Source organism: Kryptolebias marmoratus, linkage group LG23 (genome assembly GCF_001649575.2).
Source record: "Kryptolebias marmoratus isolate JLee-2015 linkage group LG23, ASM164957v2, whole genome shotgun sequence".
NCBI lineage: Eukaryota > Metazoa > Chordata > Actinopteri > Cyprinodontiformes > Rivulidae > Kryptolebias > Kryptolebias marmoratus.
Genome location: NC_051452.1, coordinates 10410042 through 10423403, shown reverse-complemented (window position 1 = coordinate 10423403; position 13362 = coordinate 10410042). Strand labels below are relative to the sequence as shown.

General features: G+C 43.1%; 1 protein-coding gene across 1 annotated transcript; it reads right to left on the bottom strand.

Annotated features, from left to right (window-relative positions):
* Positions 1-1987: 1987 nt before the first annotated feature.
* Positions 1988-7968, bottom strand: LOC108246774 (angio-associated, migratory cell protein). The gene is made up of 11 exons (XM_017434487.3): positions 7635-7968; positions 7365-7511; positions 7150-7269; positions 6140-6279; positions 5914-6058; positions 5679-5762; positions 5348-5463; positions 5164-5258; positions 4978-5068; positions 4714-4868; positions 1988-3136 (listed from the first exon to the last, which is right to left on the bottom strand). The coding sequence occupies exons 1-11, from the start codon at positions 7723-7725 to the stop codon at positions 3061-3063; spliced, it is 1260 nt and encodes a 419-aa protein (XP_017289976.1). The 5' UTR covers positions 7726-7968; the 3' UTR covers positions 1988-3060.
* Between the last annotated feature and the right edge of the window lie 5394 nt (positions 7969-13362).

Here is a 13362-nt window from a genome sequence, read left to right as displayed (position 1 = left end):
CGCGGACATAAATCACACGGCTAATCTGGCTCGTTTCTGCAAACAGCGGAAAAATGTAATGCAATAAGATTAATTAGGCCTGGCTCGTAAGGAAGATCAATGGAGTTTGGGGGCACTACGGCTTCCTTTCCGAGGCCTTCGTTCAGCACAGTGATTGTTATTATACGCCTGTCGTAAGACAGGAAGTATTATGGTATGGCACCGCTCGTCCGTCTGTGGATAGTGTCTTTGTCTGAGCTCTGACTCTGCAACCGTGTGTTGTATGAACGCCAAACTGTGAAGCTGCACGCATCATGGGTCAGACGATCTCTATTCATTTCAGCATCCCGGGGTCAAAGGTCAAGGTCACAAGTGACCCCTTTGTTTACCCTCCCGAAGCCCTCGTAACTGAAGAGAGGAAGAGAAGCCGTTATAGCTTCAGGTCCATCCGACCCGACAGCCATGGGAGGGTTAAAACCTTGTCTGAAGTCCAACTCTGCAACAGGGTGACGTAGGAATGCTAAACTGCGTAGCAGCACACCTTATTGGTCGGGTATGATCTCTATTGATTTCAAGGGGATGATGTCAAAGGTCAAGGTCACAGGTGGCCCCAGCTTCACATCAAAGTAACATAGAAATGTCAAACCCTTTGTTCCCTACACGGTGCCTACCAGCGAGTGTATTGTTTTGTTTTTGTTTTTTATTTACAGGGTTGGATGGATTATTTGTGCCGTCTGACACCAACAACGTCCGCAGACTTTGCTTACTGTCCTTTAAGGCCATCAATCCTAAACGATACTCGACTCATAAACTTCGTAGAAACTCAGGCATAAGTTAAATTTTAATTTAGCCAGTCTGAAAGCCAAAAACCAAAGGTGCATGAATGTCATTTTACACGTACCACTAAAATACTAATTTCTTTTCTTTTCTAATTCTGAAGTAAATATTTTTTTCTCTCTGGTCAGTTTGTATGAAACAGTAACCGTACAGTTCTGACCGGTTCAGGACAGAGTTTTGGATGTTTTAGCTTCACAGTGAAACTCTGACGCTGTTTACAGATTAGGAGAGAGGCAAAAATTATAAAAACATCCTGCTGTCACTGAATATGGGTGTCCTTTTCCCCCCGCAGTGTTCTGCAGAGACTCTCCAGTGTTGCGCAACACATTTCAAAATCACAAGCTGACCGCTCAGTTCCACACTTTACCTAAAATTGACCCCTTTTTTTAAAAATTCTCCTTCAGAGCAGAAGCTGTTCAGTAAACGTGGAGTTTTTCAGCTTGTTCGGCTGCCTTCAGCACATTCACAATCAGCTTCTGACCCTCTCAACCAGGGCAGAAGGAAAAAGCACTTGTGAGCAGGAACTGATGGCTGCTGCTTCTTTTTTTGTTTTTGTCGAACAGCCAAGAAGAGGAGATGATCATCAGTGGTTTGAAACAAGCAGCAGTTTGTACCGAAGAGATCAGTTCGGTTGCTAAGTGTCACAAATCAAAATCATCTTAAAAGAAAAAGAAAAAGAAAGAGAATCCTCGACTGTTTGAGGATAGAAATGAATCTCAAACGCCTTCGAATAAGCTTGGAAAATTCAACTCTGTGACTACATGAGTGTACAATAACGACACAGATTTATTTTAGAAATAATGAAATATAACAATCTAAATGCTTAACAGAAGCATTTTATTTCCTTATTTTAGTCTAGGTAATCTGAAGAACACCGAATTCCCACGCAGACCTGAAAAGCATCAGTCTGGAAAAACATTCCTGTTTGCAGGGTTTCATTATTATTTTCTAAAAATAACAATGAAAATATTTTAAAGTTGCTCAAACGAGCATTGACTGTATTTAAACGAATAAATGATCATTTTAGACTAAATACTACCGGAGTTGCCGACTTCCGGAAAGTGAAAAACTGAAGAAAAATCACTTTTTTTTTGTTTAATACTAGTTTTAATTACATTTACAAACATTAGAGGACTGAAATAAATCAAGATGTATTGTCAGATTTGTACACTTGGTCCAGTCCCTTTAACAAATAAAGCTTTTTTTTTTTTCAAAAGCTGAAACGAATCTGTGTTTAAAAAAAATTATTTGTTGCTGTAGTTTATCATTGTTTCTTCTCAAAAAGCCGATTATTTTCATTTACACAAATAAAACGAGGCCCACTGTACGGAAACTGTAAATTTACTTATGTTTCAAATGACAAAATCTGGAAGATTTGAGTCTTTAAAATGAAAAATGTAAAAAATATAAAATGAATTTCACAAAGGCTCACTCAGATTGAAATTATTGAGCAACTTTAGAGCCAAAAAATTAAATCTAAACACTTGTAATTCAGCTTGTAGGAACAGTGGTGCACTTTACGTTAAATAAAAACTTCCAAAATGGGTAAAAGTGTCGTCAGATCTTATTTTCCTGAACATTTGATTTGTTTTTAATAAACTTCTGTAGAACGTCTGTGCTTTCTCAAGCAGATTTAACAGTCTGACTCACCTCCTTTTTGTAATATCTCATAAACAAATTACTGAAATAAAAAACATAAACAAGCTAAAAATAAAAGCACTTAAACCGTGTCATCATGACCCGACGAGAGGATGCATCTTTATGCCATGAGTAACAAACTCACACAAACCAAAGACGTAAAACAGTCCCTGAACTCACATTTTTATTTCTTTGTATTTACACTCGGGTTCACGGGGAACAAAGTTTGTGTCGGAGTGGGACGACCACACAAATGTCCAAACATTCGGCGAATGATAAAGTCCGATTCCAGGGAAAACCAAAACACGTTTCATCTCTAAAATCTTTAGATTAAACATTACAAGTGGAAGCCTCGTTCGTCGTTTTTGTCCAATTTCACTTTGTTTAGTCTCTCAGATTTCCGAACGGGACTCAAAAATAACTAGGAACGTTGGGCTCCGAACGGATCACCCGTCTCGGAGCGGACAGCGAAACCACACAGGAACATTGTCAAAGTCCTGAGGAGGAAAGGGAGAATCTGCTCTCCTGGTGGGATAAAAACTTTTTAGTTTTGGAGCGTGTCTTCAGAGACGCCGTCCCTTCCGCCTGCCGTCCTCAGCCGCTCTTTTATCGATCGGGTCTTTGGAGGCAGAAGACTTTGGCCTGGTTGTCTCCGGAGGCTGTTACTGCGAGGGACGCTTCTCTGAGGACAGACGAGAACGGGATTATCCTGTTATTTTATGCCCTAATTTAATTCCTTTACTTAACAAGCTTCCAAAACCGGAAGGATCCGGATTATTTAGCAAACAGCTGGGATAATAAACCTGTTTTCTTCTTCAAATAGCAAACTTCAGTAACTAATTATCTTAGGATGCAGACAATAAAAGGATGAACTAATTAGAAACCCCGACTGATTCCTTATTAAACAATTAGCTTCCTAATTATTGTAATTAGCAGCACTGAGTGTTTGAGCCTCATGAAGACTTCAGATGTTCTCCACATTTATTTGAAACTAAACAGTTTTAGGATCTGCTATAACAAAAACACACCCGGGAAACAAAGTCTGCTTTTAAACGATAAAAGGAGCAACAGTGAATGTTGACTTTTATTCTTTCCCTGTTTTCTTGTTTTAGCAGTCCGAATATGTCTGCATACTTTGGATTATTTCAACCAATTATTTGTGAAAACATTCAGCTCTTTCAGGAGATGGCTGCTCGGACTTTGTTTTGTTTTACTTTTCAAAATATTTATCTTTATTTACAAATACTTTTCCTATAGAAGTACTCTGAGAAAACTTTGTTCTCTAAGAAATCTGCTTCTGCACACCGGCTCTATAGTTGTCTTCTGAGGCTTAGCTTTTAGCTGTTAGCTACCCTTCTGCTACTTTTAGCTAGCCTTTTACTGCTTTTAGCTAGTGTTCGGCTCCATTTAGCTTGTAGCTACACTTTTGCTACTTTTAGCTCTTAGCTAGCTTTTCACTCCATTATTATTTGAGATAACATTCTGCTGATTTTAGCTAGCATTTTGCTATTTTTAGCATTAGGCAACTTTTAGTTATCATTTGCTACCTTTTGCTATGAGCTCATCTTTTGCTACTTTTAGCGATTACCTAGCCTTTTGCTCCATTAACTATTTAGCTAGCATTCTGCTAATTTTAGCTAGCATTTTGCTATCTTTAGCGTTTAGCAAATTTTAGTTAGCATTTGCCACCTTTAGCTATGAGCTCATCTTTTGCCACTTTTAGCAATTAGCTAGCCTTTTGCTCCATTAATATTCTAACTAGCATTCTGCTTCTTTTAGCCAGCGTTAAGCAACTTCTGGCTAGCCTTTGCTACCTTTAGCTTTTAGTTTGCCTTTTGCAACTTTTAGCTATTAGCCAGCCTTTTAATCCTTTAGGTTTTTAGCTAGCATTCTACTGCTTTTAGGCACCATTTTGTTATTTTTTTATCTTTTAGCTTGCATTTTGCCACTTTTACCCAGGCTTTTCCTAGTTATAGCATCTAGCTAGGGTTCTGCTCATGTTAGCTTTAACGACTCTCTTTCAGCTTCTTGAGGAAAATCGTTCAGCTCTCAGCTTTTTCCCAGAATTCAGTTTCTCGGCCTTCTGAGTCGGAACTAACGACAGTGTTGTTTGTTGTTTCTTGTCCACCTGAAGTTTTATTAGCGTGTTTTAAATCAGGTGAAAGGATCAGGTGGTTTTTCGTGTCCTGACGTGTGAAACTGTAAAAATAAAAACCATCCCTTGAGGAAAAAACCAACAGCGCCAGGAATCAGGCCTACCTGTTGACGGCGAAGTCGAGGACCTCTGTGGCGTGGCCACGGTACTCTGACAACAAGTTTCCGGAACGAGCGTCCCATAAACGCAGAACGCCGTCCAAGCTGCTGGTGGACACCACAGAAGAAGACTCCTCCCACCGCAGGTGAACAATGCCAGCCTGCGGGAACAAAAAGAGGACGAACGTTTCAGACTTTCAGACTAGCTTCCTTCCGTAATTATTACCCTGAATAAAAACTGTTTTTTTAAGCTGCTCTGCTGCGTTTTACCTCATGCTGACACCTGTGCCTCAGCGCCTGAGATGAAAGATCATATATGGCCAGAGTCCCGTCCAAATACGCCACGGCTATCAGAGGCAGGCTGGAAAAGGGTGAGACACATGAAACGTTTAAAGGTGCTGAAGCCAAAACTAATAAACACCGGAGCAAACAATCCTCTGGTGTTTTCCAGCTCACACATTGCAGAATCCCACAGACTCGACGGAGCTGCATTCGTCCTCGTCTTTCGATCCTTTCGCCTTGCCTCCCTCCGCGGAGAAAACGCAGACGACCTGCACGCAGTTTTTAACAGCAGCCGTTCACAAACAAACGCTTTTTATTAAATCTTTCGAATTTACAGTTCTGTCACCGCGGCACCCACCTTGCCCGTGGCGGTGTTGATGAGGTTGGCGCAGCCGTTCACCGACCCCGTCAGGACCAGGGAACCATCCTTGTTGCACGCCAGGCAGGTCAGCGCACCCTGGTGTCCTTCCTGACCTGTCGAGAGAACGGAGAGCTGCCTGTTACTAATTCAGCAAAGAATGTACAGAGTCCAACTAAAAGCGTAACATTAAATAACCTTTTGTTTTTACCTCTAATCCCCCAGCAGTTACACCCCCCCCCCAACTGAGCCGCCTCCTCTCGTCTAAACTCCTTCTTAAACTGTGCACTAACTTCAAGTCACCGCGGATAAAACTGTAACAGTGCGTCACCTTTAACGACGTGGATGGCGTTGCCGTGCTTTAAGTCCCACACTCGTAGCGTTCCATCCTCGTACCCCACGACGGCCCGTTTACCTGGACAGAATCAAACAGGTTAATATAACTTTAAACTCAAAACACTTCCAGTCGCTTTTGCAACATATTTTTGTCCTTCTGAAACTAAATTACCAAACTAAAAAAAAGTGTCCTACACTATTGCATCTTCTGCTTCGTTCGGTTTTCTCACCATCAGGGAGGATTTTGCCGCTGGTCGTCTGACACGCTGGGCTCTGGAAGGTCTTACATTCCCCTGAGGGGATCTTCCACATCCACACGCTTCCGTCGTTTGCGCCCGCCAGCAGCACTGGAGCGCAGGGATGCCACTCCATCCACTGAGGAGGAGCCGAAACAAGGAGCCAATGAGCTCACGGAGACGACGTTAGCTACGAGGCGACTGTGCTCGAAGGCCTTACCTCCAGGTCTCCCACTTCAAAGGACCAGACCTCCTGTTTGCTGTCGACTCTCCAGACTTTAATCAGGCCACTCATATCCCCGGAAGCCACCAGGGAGGAGTCGTGGCTGAACGAGGCGCACGTCACCGAGTCTTTGTGTCCTGCAGGGGGATCGGGGAAACAAAAGCAGCGATGAAGGCCGCTAACCGAACATCATTTGATACAGAACAGCCGCTGCTTTCTGGGGAGTTGAGGCGTTTTCATCCTCCATGAGAAGTCACAAAGTCGGCTCTCGTGGTCGCGTGACGAAAACTGTGTCATTTTTGTTCTCGCAGTGGCTTCGTCCGCCACTTCTTGACACAAGCCGAACAGTTTCTCACAGCGGTTTGCGCCGAGTGTCGTGTGATTGGTCAGAAGTTGTTGTGGGCGTGTTTATGACATTTAACGGAGCCATTTTGTTTCTACGGAGAAGTAGCTGGAGGTTGTTAGAAAAGACAGCCGTCTGTACGACTGATCCAGCAAAACTTAGAAACCTGTGAGCTTAAAAAGGCCGAGCGGAGACACAGGCTGTGGTAGCAGGGAGGAAGTGCGCCTCAGCCGGCCAACGTCGGGACACGTCCCCTTAGTCATATTTGCAAATGCCAGACAGCGTGTACTGTCTCAGTCAGTTTAATAGACACGTCTGGTCGCGGTGAGGGAAATAAACGTCTGTACGAGGACAGGAGAGTCGAGAAACTCGTTTTAACGCTGCAGGAGGAGGGAGGAGCTTCCTAGGAGTTCTGATCCGTGCGTCTCATGGACGATGACAGGTGTGTGAAAACAAACAGCTCACAACCACGTGACCGCGAACCGACTTCGTGACTTCTTGTGGAGTACGCCGGAGCCTTTCCTCTTCAACTCCCGGTGTCCTCTGCTCTTTAATGAGAGTCTAAAACGGATAAGATGAGGAACAAAAAGACTGACAAAGAGCGTGAATGGCACCTTCGTGTGTTTTGCAGCGGAGGTCTGAACGTTTCTTTTTGGACACTCACCGGTGCACTCCAACAGGACCTCTCCGTCGCTCACCCTCCAGACGTACGCCTTGTCGTCCTCTCCTCCCGTCACAGCCAGGCTGTTAGTCGCCGGGTCCAAACTGACGCAAAACACAGAGCCTGGACAGAAGAAAGCGCTTGTAACTGAGGCACGACACCTGTGTGGGGAGGGGAGGGGAGTGAAGGGAAGGGAAGAGGAGGGGATGGGGTCTCACCTGTGTGCTTGGAAAAGGTGAGCTCGCTGTCGTCCTGCTCTGCCTCAGCCTCCATCTCATCCTCCGTCTCCCAGCCTTCATCATCATCCTCTGCGTCGTTGCCAGGCTCCCCGATGTCAACATCCCCCAAGTCATCAGCCAAATCCTCTAAAAGAGAAAACCGATGCTATAAAAAAACCGACGCCCGGAAACGCCGCCACGGGTGACCTTTGACACCAGCTACGGGAACGCTACGGCAGGTAAACAGCGGTTTTACTTCGACTCCCTCACCTGGACAGGGCTCTGTGTCGTTCAGGTCGATGACTTCGATGATTTCCTCGTCCCCGTGGAGCTCGATAGCAGTCTCCTCCGTGCTGTCCATGCTACTAGCTGGCTAAAAGCAAGAGAACAACCGCAAAGCGACGATCCGAATAAAGCTATGCTAGCTAACTTTCAGCTAGTTCAACCGCCAAAACGGAGCTAAGAGTCACTTTGTTTTTACACTTAAACGTCTGTTTTCACGTTACGTAAATGCATATAAGTGACAGTTTACGTGTCAGAAAAGCTGTCCACTCGTGATTCCTTCACATGTTGCTACCAGCGAGTAAGAAAGTGTCGCATAATGATGACGAAACACAGTAAAATCCAAATCGCTTGAGCGACCCTTTAAATAACTGGGACAAAGTGGGAGGGCTCCTTTGCTCTGATTGGCTGAGTGGCAGAGCTGCTTTGCTGTGATTAGTTGGAAGAGTTAGGGAGGTGACAGCGGATTGGTTGGACGGTCAGAGAGGGGTTGGGTCTGTCCGCACAACCGATGCAGCGACTTCGAAATTGTTTACGCTGAAATCCACTAAATGGCGCTGTTGACCCATATCTGAGCATTGTTAAGCTCTTAAAATTCTTCTGGTGGCTAAGTGGTCCTCATCGGGCTTGTGAGGTGTAATCAGTGTCTGATTAACATCATTCCCTTTTCCCTCAGCCTTTTGAAATGATTTCCCCTTCTACTGTTTTCCTTCAAGATTACCACTCAGAGCTCATAGCTACAGACTGTTTGGAGTCATCTTGTTGTGTCATGAACGCTGTTATTTACCCTCATGGCTTTAAAGTGGCATTGTGAGATTTTATACTTAAAGCCAGATTATCTAAAGTGGGGCTATGTGGAAAGTTATGAACAATTAACATCTTACTTGCTGTACTTCATTTAGACCTTCCAGGCCTGGAAGTTTGAGGTTTTCTGCTCCAGCACACTTGATTCAGACGGTTTAATCACCTCCTCGCCAAATCGCCAAGTCCTCCAGAAGCACGTCCACAAGTCATACATTTAAGCCAGGCGTTTTGAAGCAAGAATACATCTAAAACGTGCAGAAGAGCGACCCCCGAGCAACAGAGTTTGACACCCAGGACTTAAATCATGGTCACTACATAATAGACGAAATAGAGGACAGACAGATGTTTCTGCATTTCATACATTTGAATTCAGCAATCCTTATAATAAACGACTGAATCAGACTCTGTCGCTTAAATCTGAGGCCGTTCAGAGCGCTATCTACAACAGGTAAGATATTAGATGCTCCTTTTCACCACCCCATTATTGAGGCTACTGCAGCAAACTGTGTTAATCACACACAGCTACTGTCGTCAAACAGGATCTATTCCAAGCTGAACTTACGCAGAGCCCTAAGTCTGATTTCTCTGCGCGTTGGGAACAATTAGAAAACTTTTCTGCCCCAGATTTCTGACTCTCGACATGTCGACATGTGCAGTAAAACCACAGGGAGAACATCATTAGCAGCGGGGCTGTTCTCTCGGCCTTAATCCCCTCCTTCACTCATTCTCCAGCCAGAGATAATTTATGAGCACTTAACAGAGTTTGTCTACTTCAGGTCTTTCGGTTAGAGTTATAAGCCCCTGGCTATCCGCTGCTGGCAGGACTCGCACGCTGCATGCCCAGATAAGTTTTACAGGCTCGCCTGGGCCCCCCGCCATTTCAAACCTTCCCTGGAAAAATACAAGCATCCCACGTTGTGGCGAGACGTGGAAACATATGGGTGTGCGATGCTTAGACGTTCTGGATTTGCGGCAAGTTGGAGATTTGTAAACTCTGCATTCGACGAGTAGTGCTGGAGGAGACTCCCGGGCCTTCCTGCTGGAAAGGGTCGTCGACGTGGATGAACTTCATTCCGTGGTTCCACGGTTTTGAAGCTCGCAAGATTCACTCGGAAACATAAAGGCGATCTGCGGACGTTTTGCAGCACTTGCATGTAAAGTGTGATGCAAATTCCAAAAGCTGGTACTTTCCAAAATATTCAAATGAACTCATTTTCATACAGAAACATGAGACATTCTTTATTAAAATCCACTGTCAGGAGTTTTTTTCTGGCTTAGCAGTGGTGTGCAGAGTTAACGCTGATGTTACAAATAAACAGGAATATAGAGACTTTACTCAGTTACTCAGGAGTCACCATGTGAGCTCTTAAAACACGTAAAGGCTCTGAAATGATGAGCTTTTCCTATCGCCTGGTGTGTGTTCATGCCACGTGACTGTCAATCTTTTCTTGATGGTAGGAAAAGGTTTACAGAGCTGATGCATTTTCTCTTTCTGTGTAAAAAACTAAAAAGTTTGGTTCATTAGTTGATGTGTGATGCAGTTTTTTTTCTTCTTATTTTTAGTCTTAGTTTTATAATATATTAATTCACTGTTTACTAATGTCAAATTAAGGTGGTATCTCACTAACTGGTAACTTGAAATTGTGGGAAAACTGTGAGAAAATTGGCAAATTTTCCATTTTCTTGCGCATTTCCATCCAAGTGACCAGGCCGTCTTTTTGACAATCATTCCTGGCCGTGCACATCATAACCACTTTGACAAACGCCAGACCCTTTTGCCTCCCGGGTGGGCAGGTGATGCCGTGATTGAGACTTCTCTCCAGTCTGGATTTGTCGTTAAGAAACGGCCTGTTGTCGACTCTCTGGGTGGCCTTCTCTCCACCGGTGTCAGGACAGCAGAGACCAGGAGCAACGTTTCTCACTTTATCTCCCTGGTTTACGTTACAGCCAGGTGTTGTTTCTTCGTAGGCCTGGAAACACACTCTCCGCACACACGCTGTCCGATGAAAACGCAGAGCCACATTCATCCACGCTGAGAGCAGCACACAGGCAGTATCAATAATAAGGCCTGGGAGCTGTTACTGGTAATTACTCCATGCAGCTCAGCGTGGCTTTGATGGAAACATTTTTTTTAGCCTAACTGCCTCGACTCTGCTGCTGCTTTTCTTTACAAGAAGTCTTTACGGCTGCTTTTACTGAGCTCGTTTTCTCTCAAACGCTCCAATTTCAAGACAACCTGGAAGCATTTTTACATCCCAGCGAAGTGAAACCCTAAACGTGCTTGTGTTTTAAAGTTGTCCGACGCTCACTGAGATGCTCACGAGGGTTTCTCTGCCTCTGCAGGACGAGCCGAAGGATCTTTACGACACTGAGGTCTGCCGAGCGCTGTCTGCACGCCGCTCCTGACTCATGTGGCTCTGCGTTGGGTGAGACGACGGCTTCCCTTCTGAAACCACTAACAGCCAGTTGTGTGTGTGTGTGTCTGTGTGCGTTGTGAGTGGTCTGGTCCACAGCCTGTGTGTGATGTGTCCGCTGTGGTACCAGAGCGGAGGTTTGTGCGGACCGCCTGCCTGTTGACTTTCCAGCCTGGTTCGCTGCTCCTCTCCTGCAGCTGCTGCAGAAAAAGAAGAAAAAAAACAAAACAAAACACAACATATTTTTGGATCTCTTTTCAGGACCTCCGTTTATTTTTTCAGTCGAGCTGTCTTTAAAGGATTCGTGCTCCAGATACGAAGAAGCACACAAGGCAGCAGCGGCCGCTGCTCGTCTGGAATAGAAAACAGTTAAACTAACATAATCGGCGATTTTGGCAACTTAAGCGTGCTCGCTGAATCGTGCCGCTCTGGGCAGCATACACCAATCTAATCCCTGCTTTGACATCGCGGCTCTGGGTGCACCCGCTCATGTTTGAGTGTTTCATACACACAACTGCGTCAGCGAAAAAACCAACACACAAAAACAATACAGATGTAGATGTCCAGGAGCAATTTCTGCTCGCTGACTGCACAGTTGTGTAAACAACAAAAAAGCCGTTTGAACGTAATAAAAGACACCAGTCTTAAAGTGAAAAGTTATGAACAAGTAATATCTTACCCGCTGTAGATAGCTCTTTTGAGGGACAGCAGTTGAAAAATTAGCGGAAGTTTATAAAGGTTCATAAAACATGAGCTTCGAAAAGGTTTTTTTTAAGATGGTGGCAGTCGACTCAGACTTTTGGAACCAGAGTCTGCTCTCTGTGAAGGGTTTAAGCTCCGCCTACTCACCCGCACATGACCATGGTTGCTATGTGACCTTCCTCGAGCAAAATAACTTATTACATCCAACTAATATCTGAATGTATAGCAGCAAGAATAGGGCTGCTTTTAATCGACAGCTCCGCTTTTTGCCTTTAACCTACCGTAAATGCTTTTTTCGTTTTTAAGCTTTAAAAGCATGTTTAATAGTTGCAGTTTCAGTTTTCCCTTTTTTAAAAAGGGCAGATTTGATATCCAGGCATGTAGCGCAGATATAAAATTAATTCACGTCTAAACCCTTTCTTTTCTGGGAAACTCGTACAAGCGTTGCAAACTAAGGAGAGTGAGGCTTCAGTCCTGAAATTTTAGCCCCAAAGAGGTTACTCAAGCTCATCACCAGAGATGCCTTCAAGTTCTGCCGTCTTACGTAACCGCCGCTCCCGCCGCTCATCCACAAATTACACGATAATCCTCTGTTGCTATGGATACAGCTGTCCCAACAGGCCTCCCCTGTACTCCAAAGGAGGAGCGACCTCGCCTGAAAAACCGCCGGCTGCACTGGAGCAGCACAAAGCCAGGGTCAGGTTGGTATTCACAGCACCAAGTCTTGTGGCAGGAATAAAAATAAATACATTTTCAAAAAAAATACTGAACTGGGAAAGGTCGGGGCTGAGGAAATTTAGACTGCCACCACTGCTGAGATGGTGCTGCAGAAACTGGCCGGTGAGCTGGGAATTATTTCAGGCCGGTGAAACGTCATCATACCAGACTTCTGTCTCTGTTTACGTCTTTAGGTATCAGCTAAAAGTCAAAAAGTCGTTAAAACTGAAGGTGCCCAAAATGACATTTATATTTAAAATAAACATTTATTTCAAGGTCTACACTTTGAAATAAATATTACATAATATGAAATATGATCATTTAAGTTTATTTTATATATGATATATGACATGATAAGATATCAGATGATGATATTTGATATCTGACTTGATTTATGATACATGACATGATATGAGGTGTTATGATATATGATATGACATATGATAAGGCATGATACTAATATATGAATAAATAGATAAATAATAGATACTAATAAAGACAATATGATGTGACATGACATATGATATGAGGTATTTTGATATATGATATGATGTAATATTACATATTATATGATATAAAATGATATGTTGTATTATTTGATGTGGCACGACTTATTTTATGACATGACATTTAATATGATATATGACATGATATGAGATGATATTTGATATCTGACTTGATTTATGATACATGACATAACATGATATGAGGTGTTATGATATATGATATGATGTGATATGTCATATTATATGATATATGATAAGGCACGATACTAATATATTAATGAACAGATAAATAATAGATACTAATAAAGATAATATGATGTGACATCTGATATGATGTTATGAGGTATTATGATATATGATATGATGTAATATGACATATGATATAAAATCATATGTTATGATATGATGTGACATGACATTTAATATGATATATGACATGATATGATATATGATAAGGCATGACACTAATATACTAATAAATAGATAAATAATATATACTAATAAAGATAATATGATGTGACATGACATATATATGATATGACATCTGATATATGATATGATAAATAATATGAC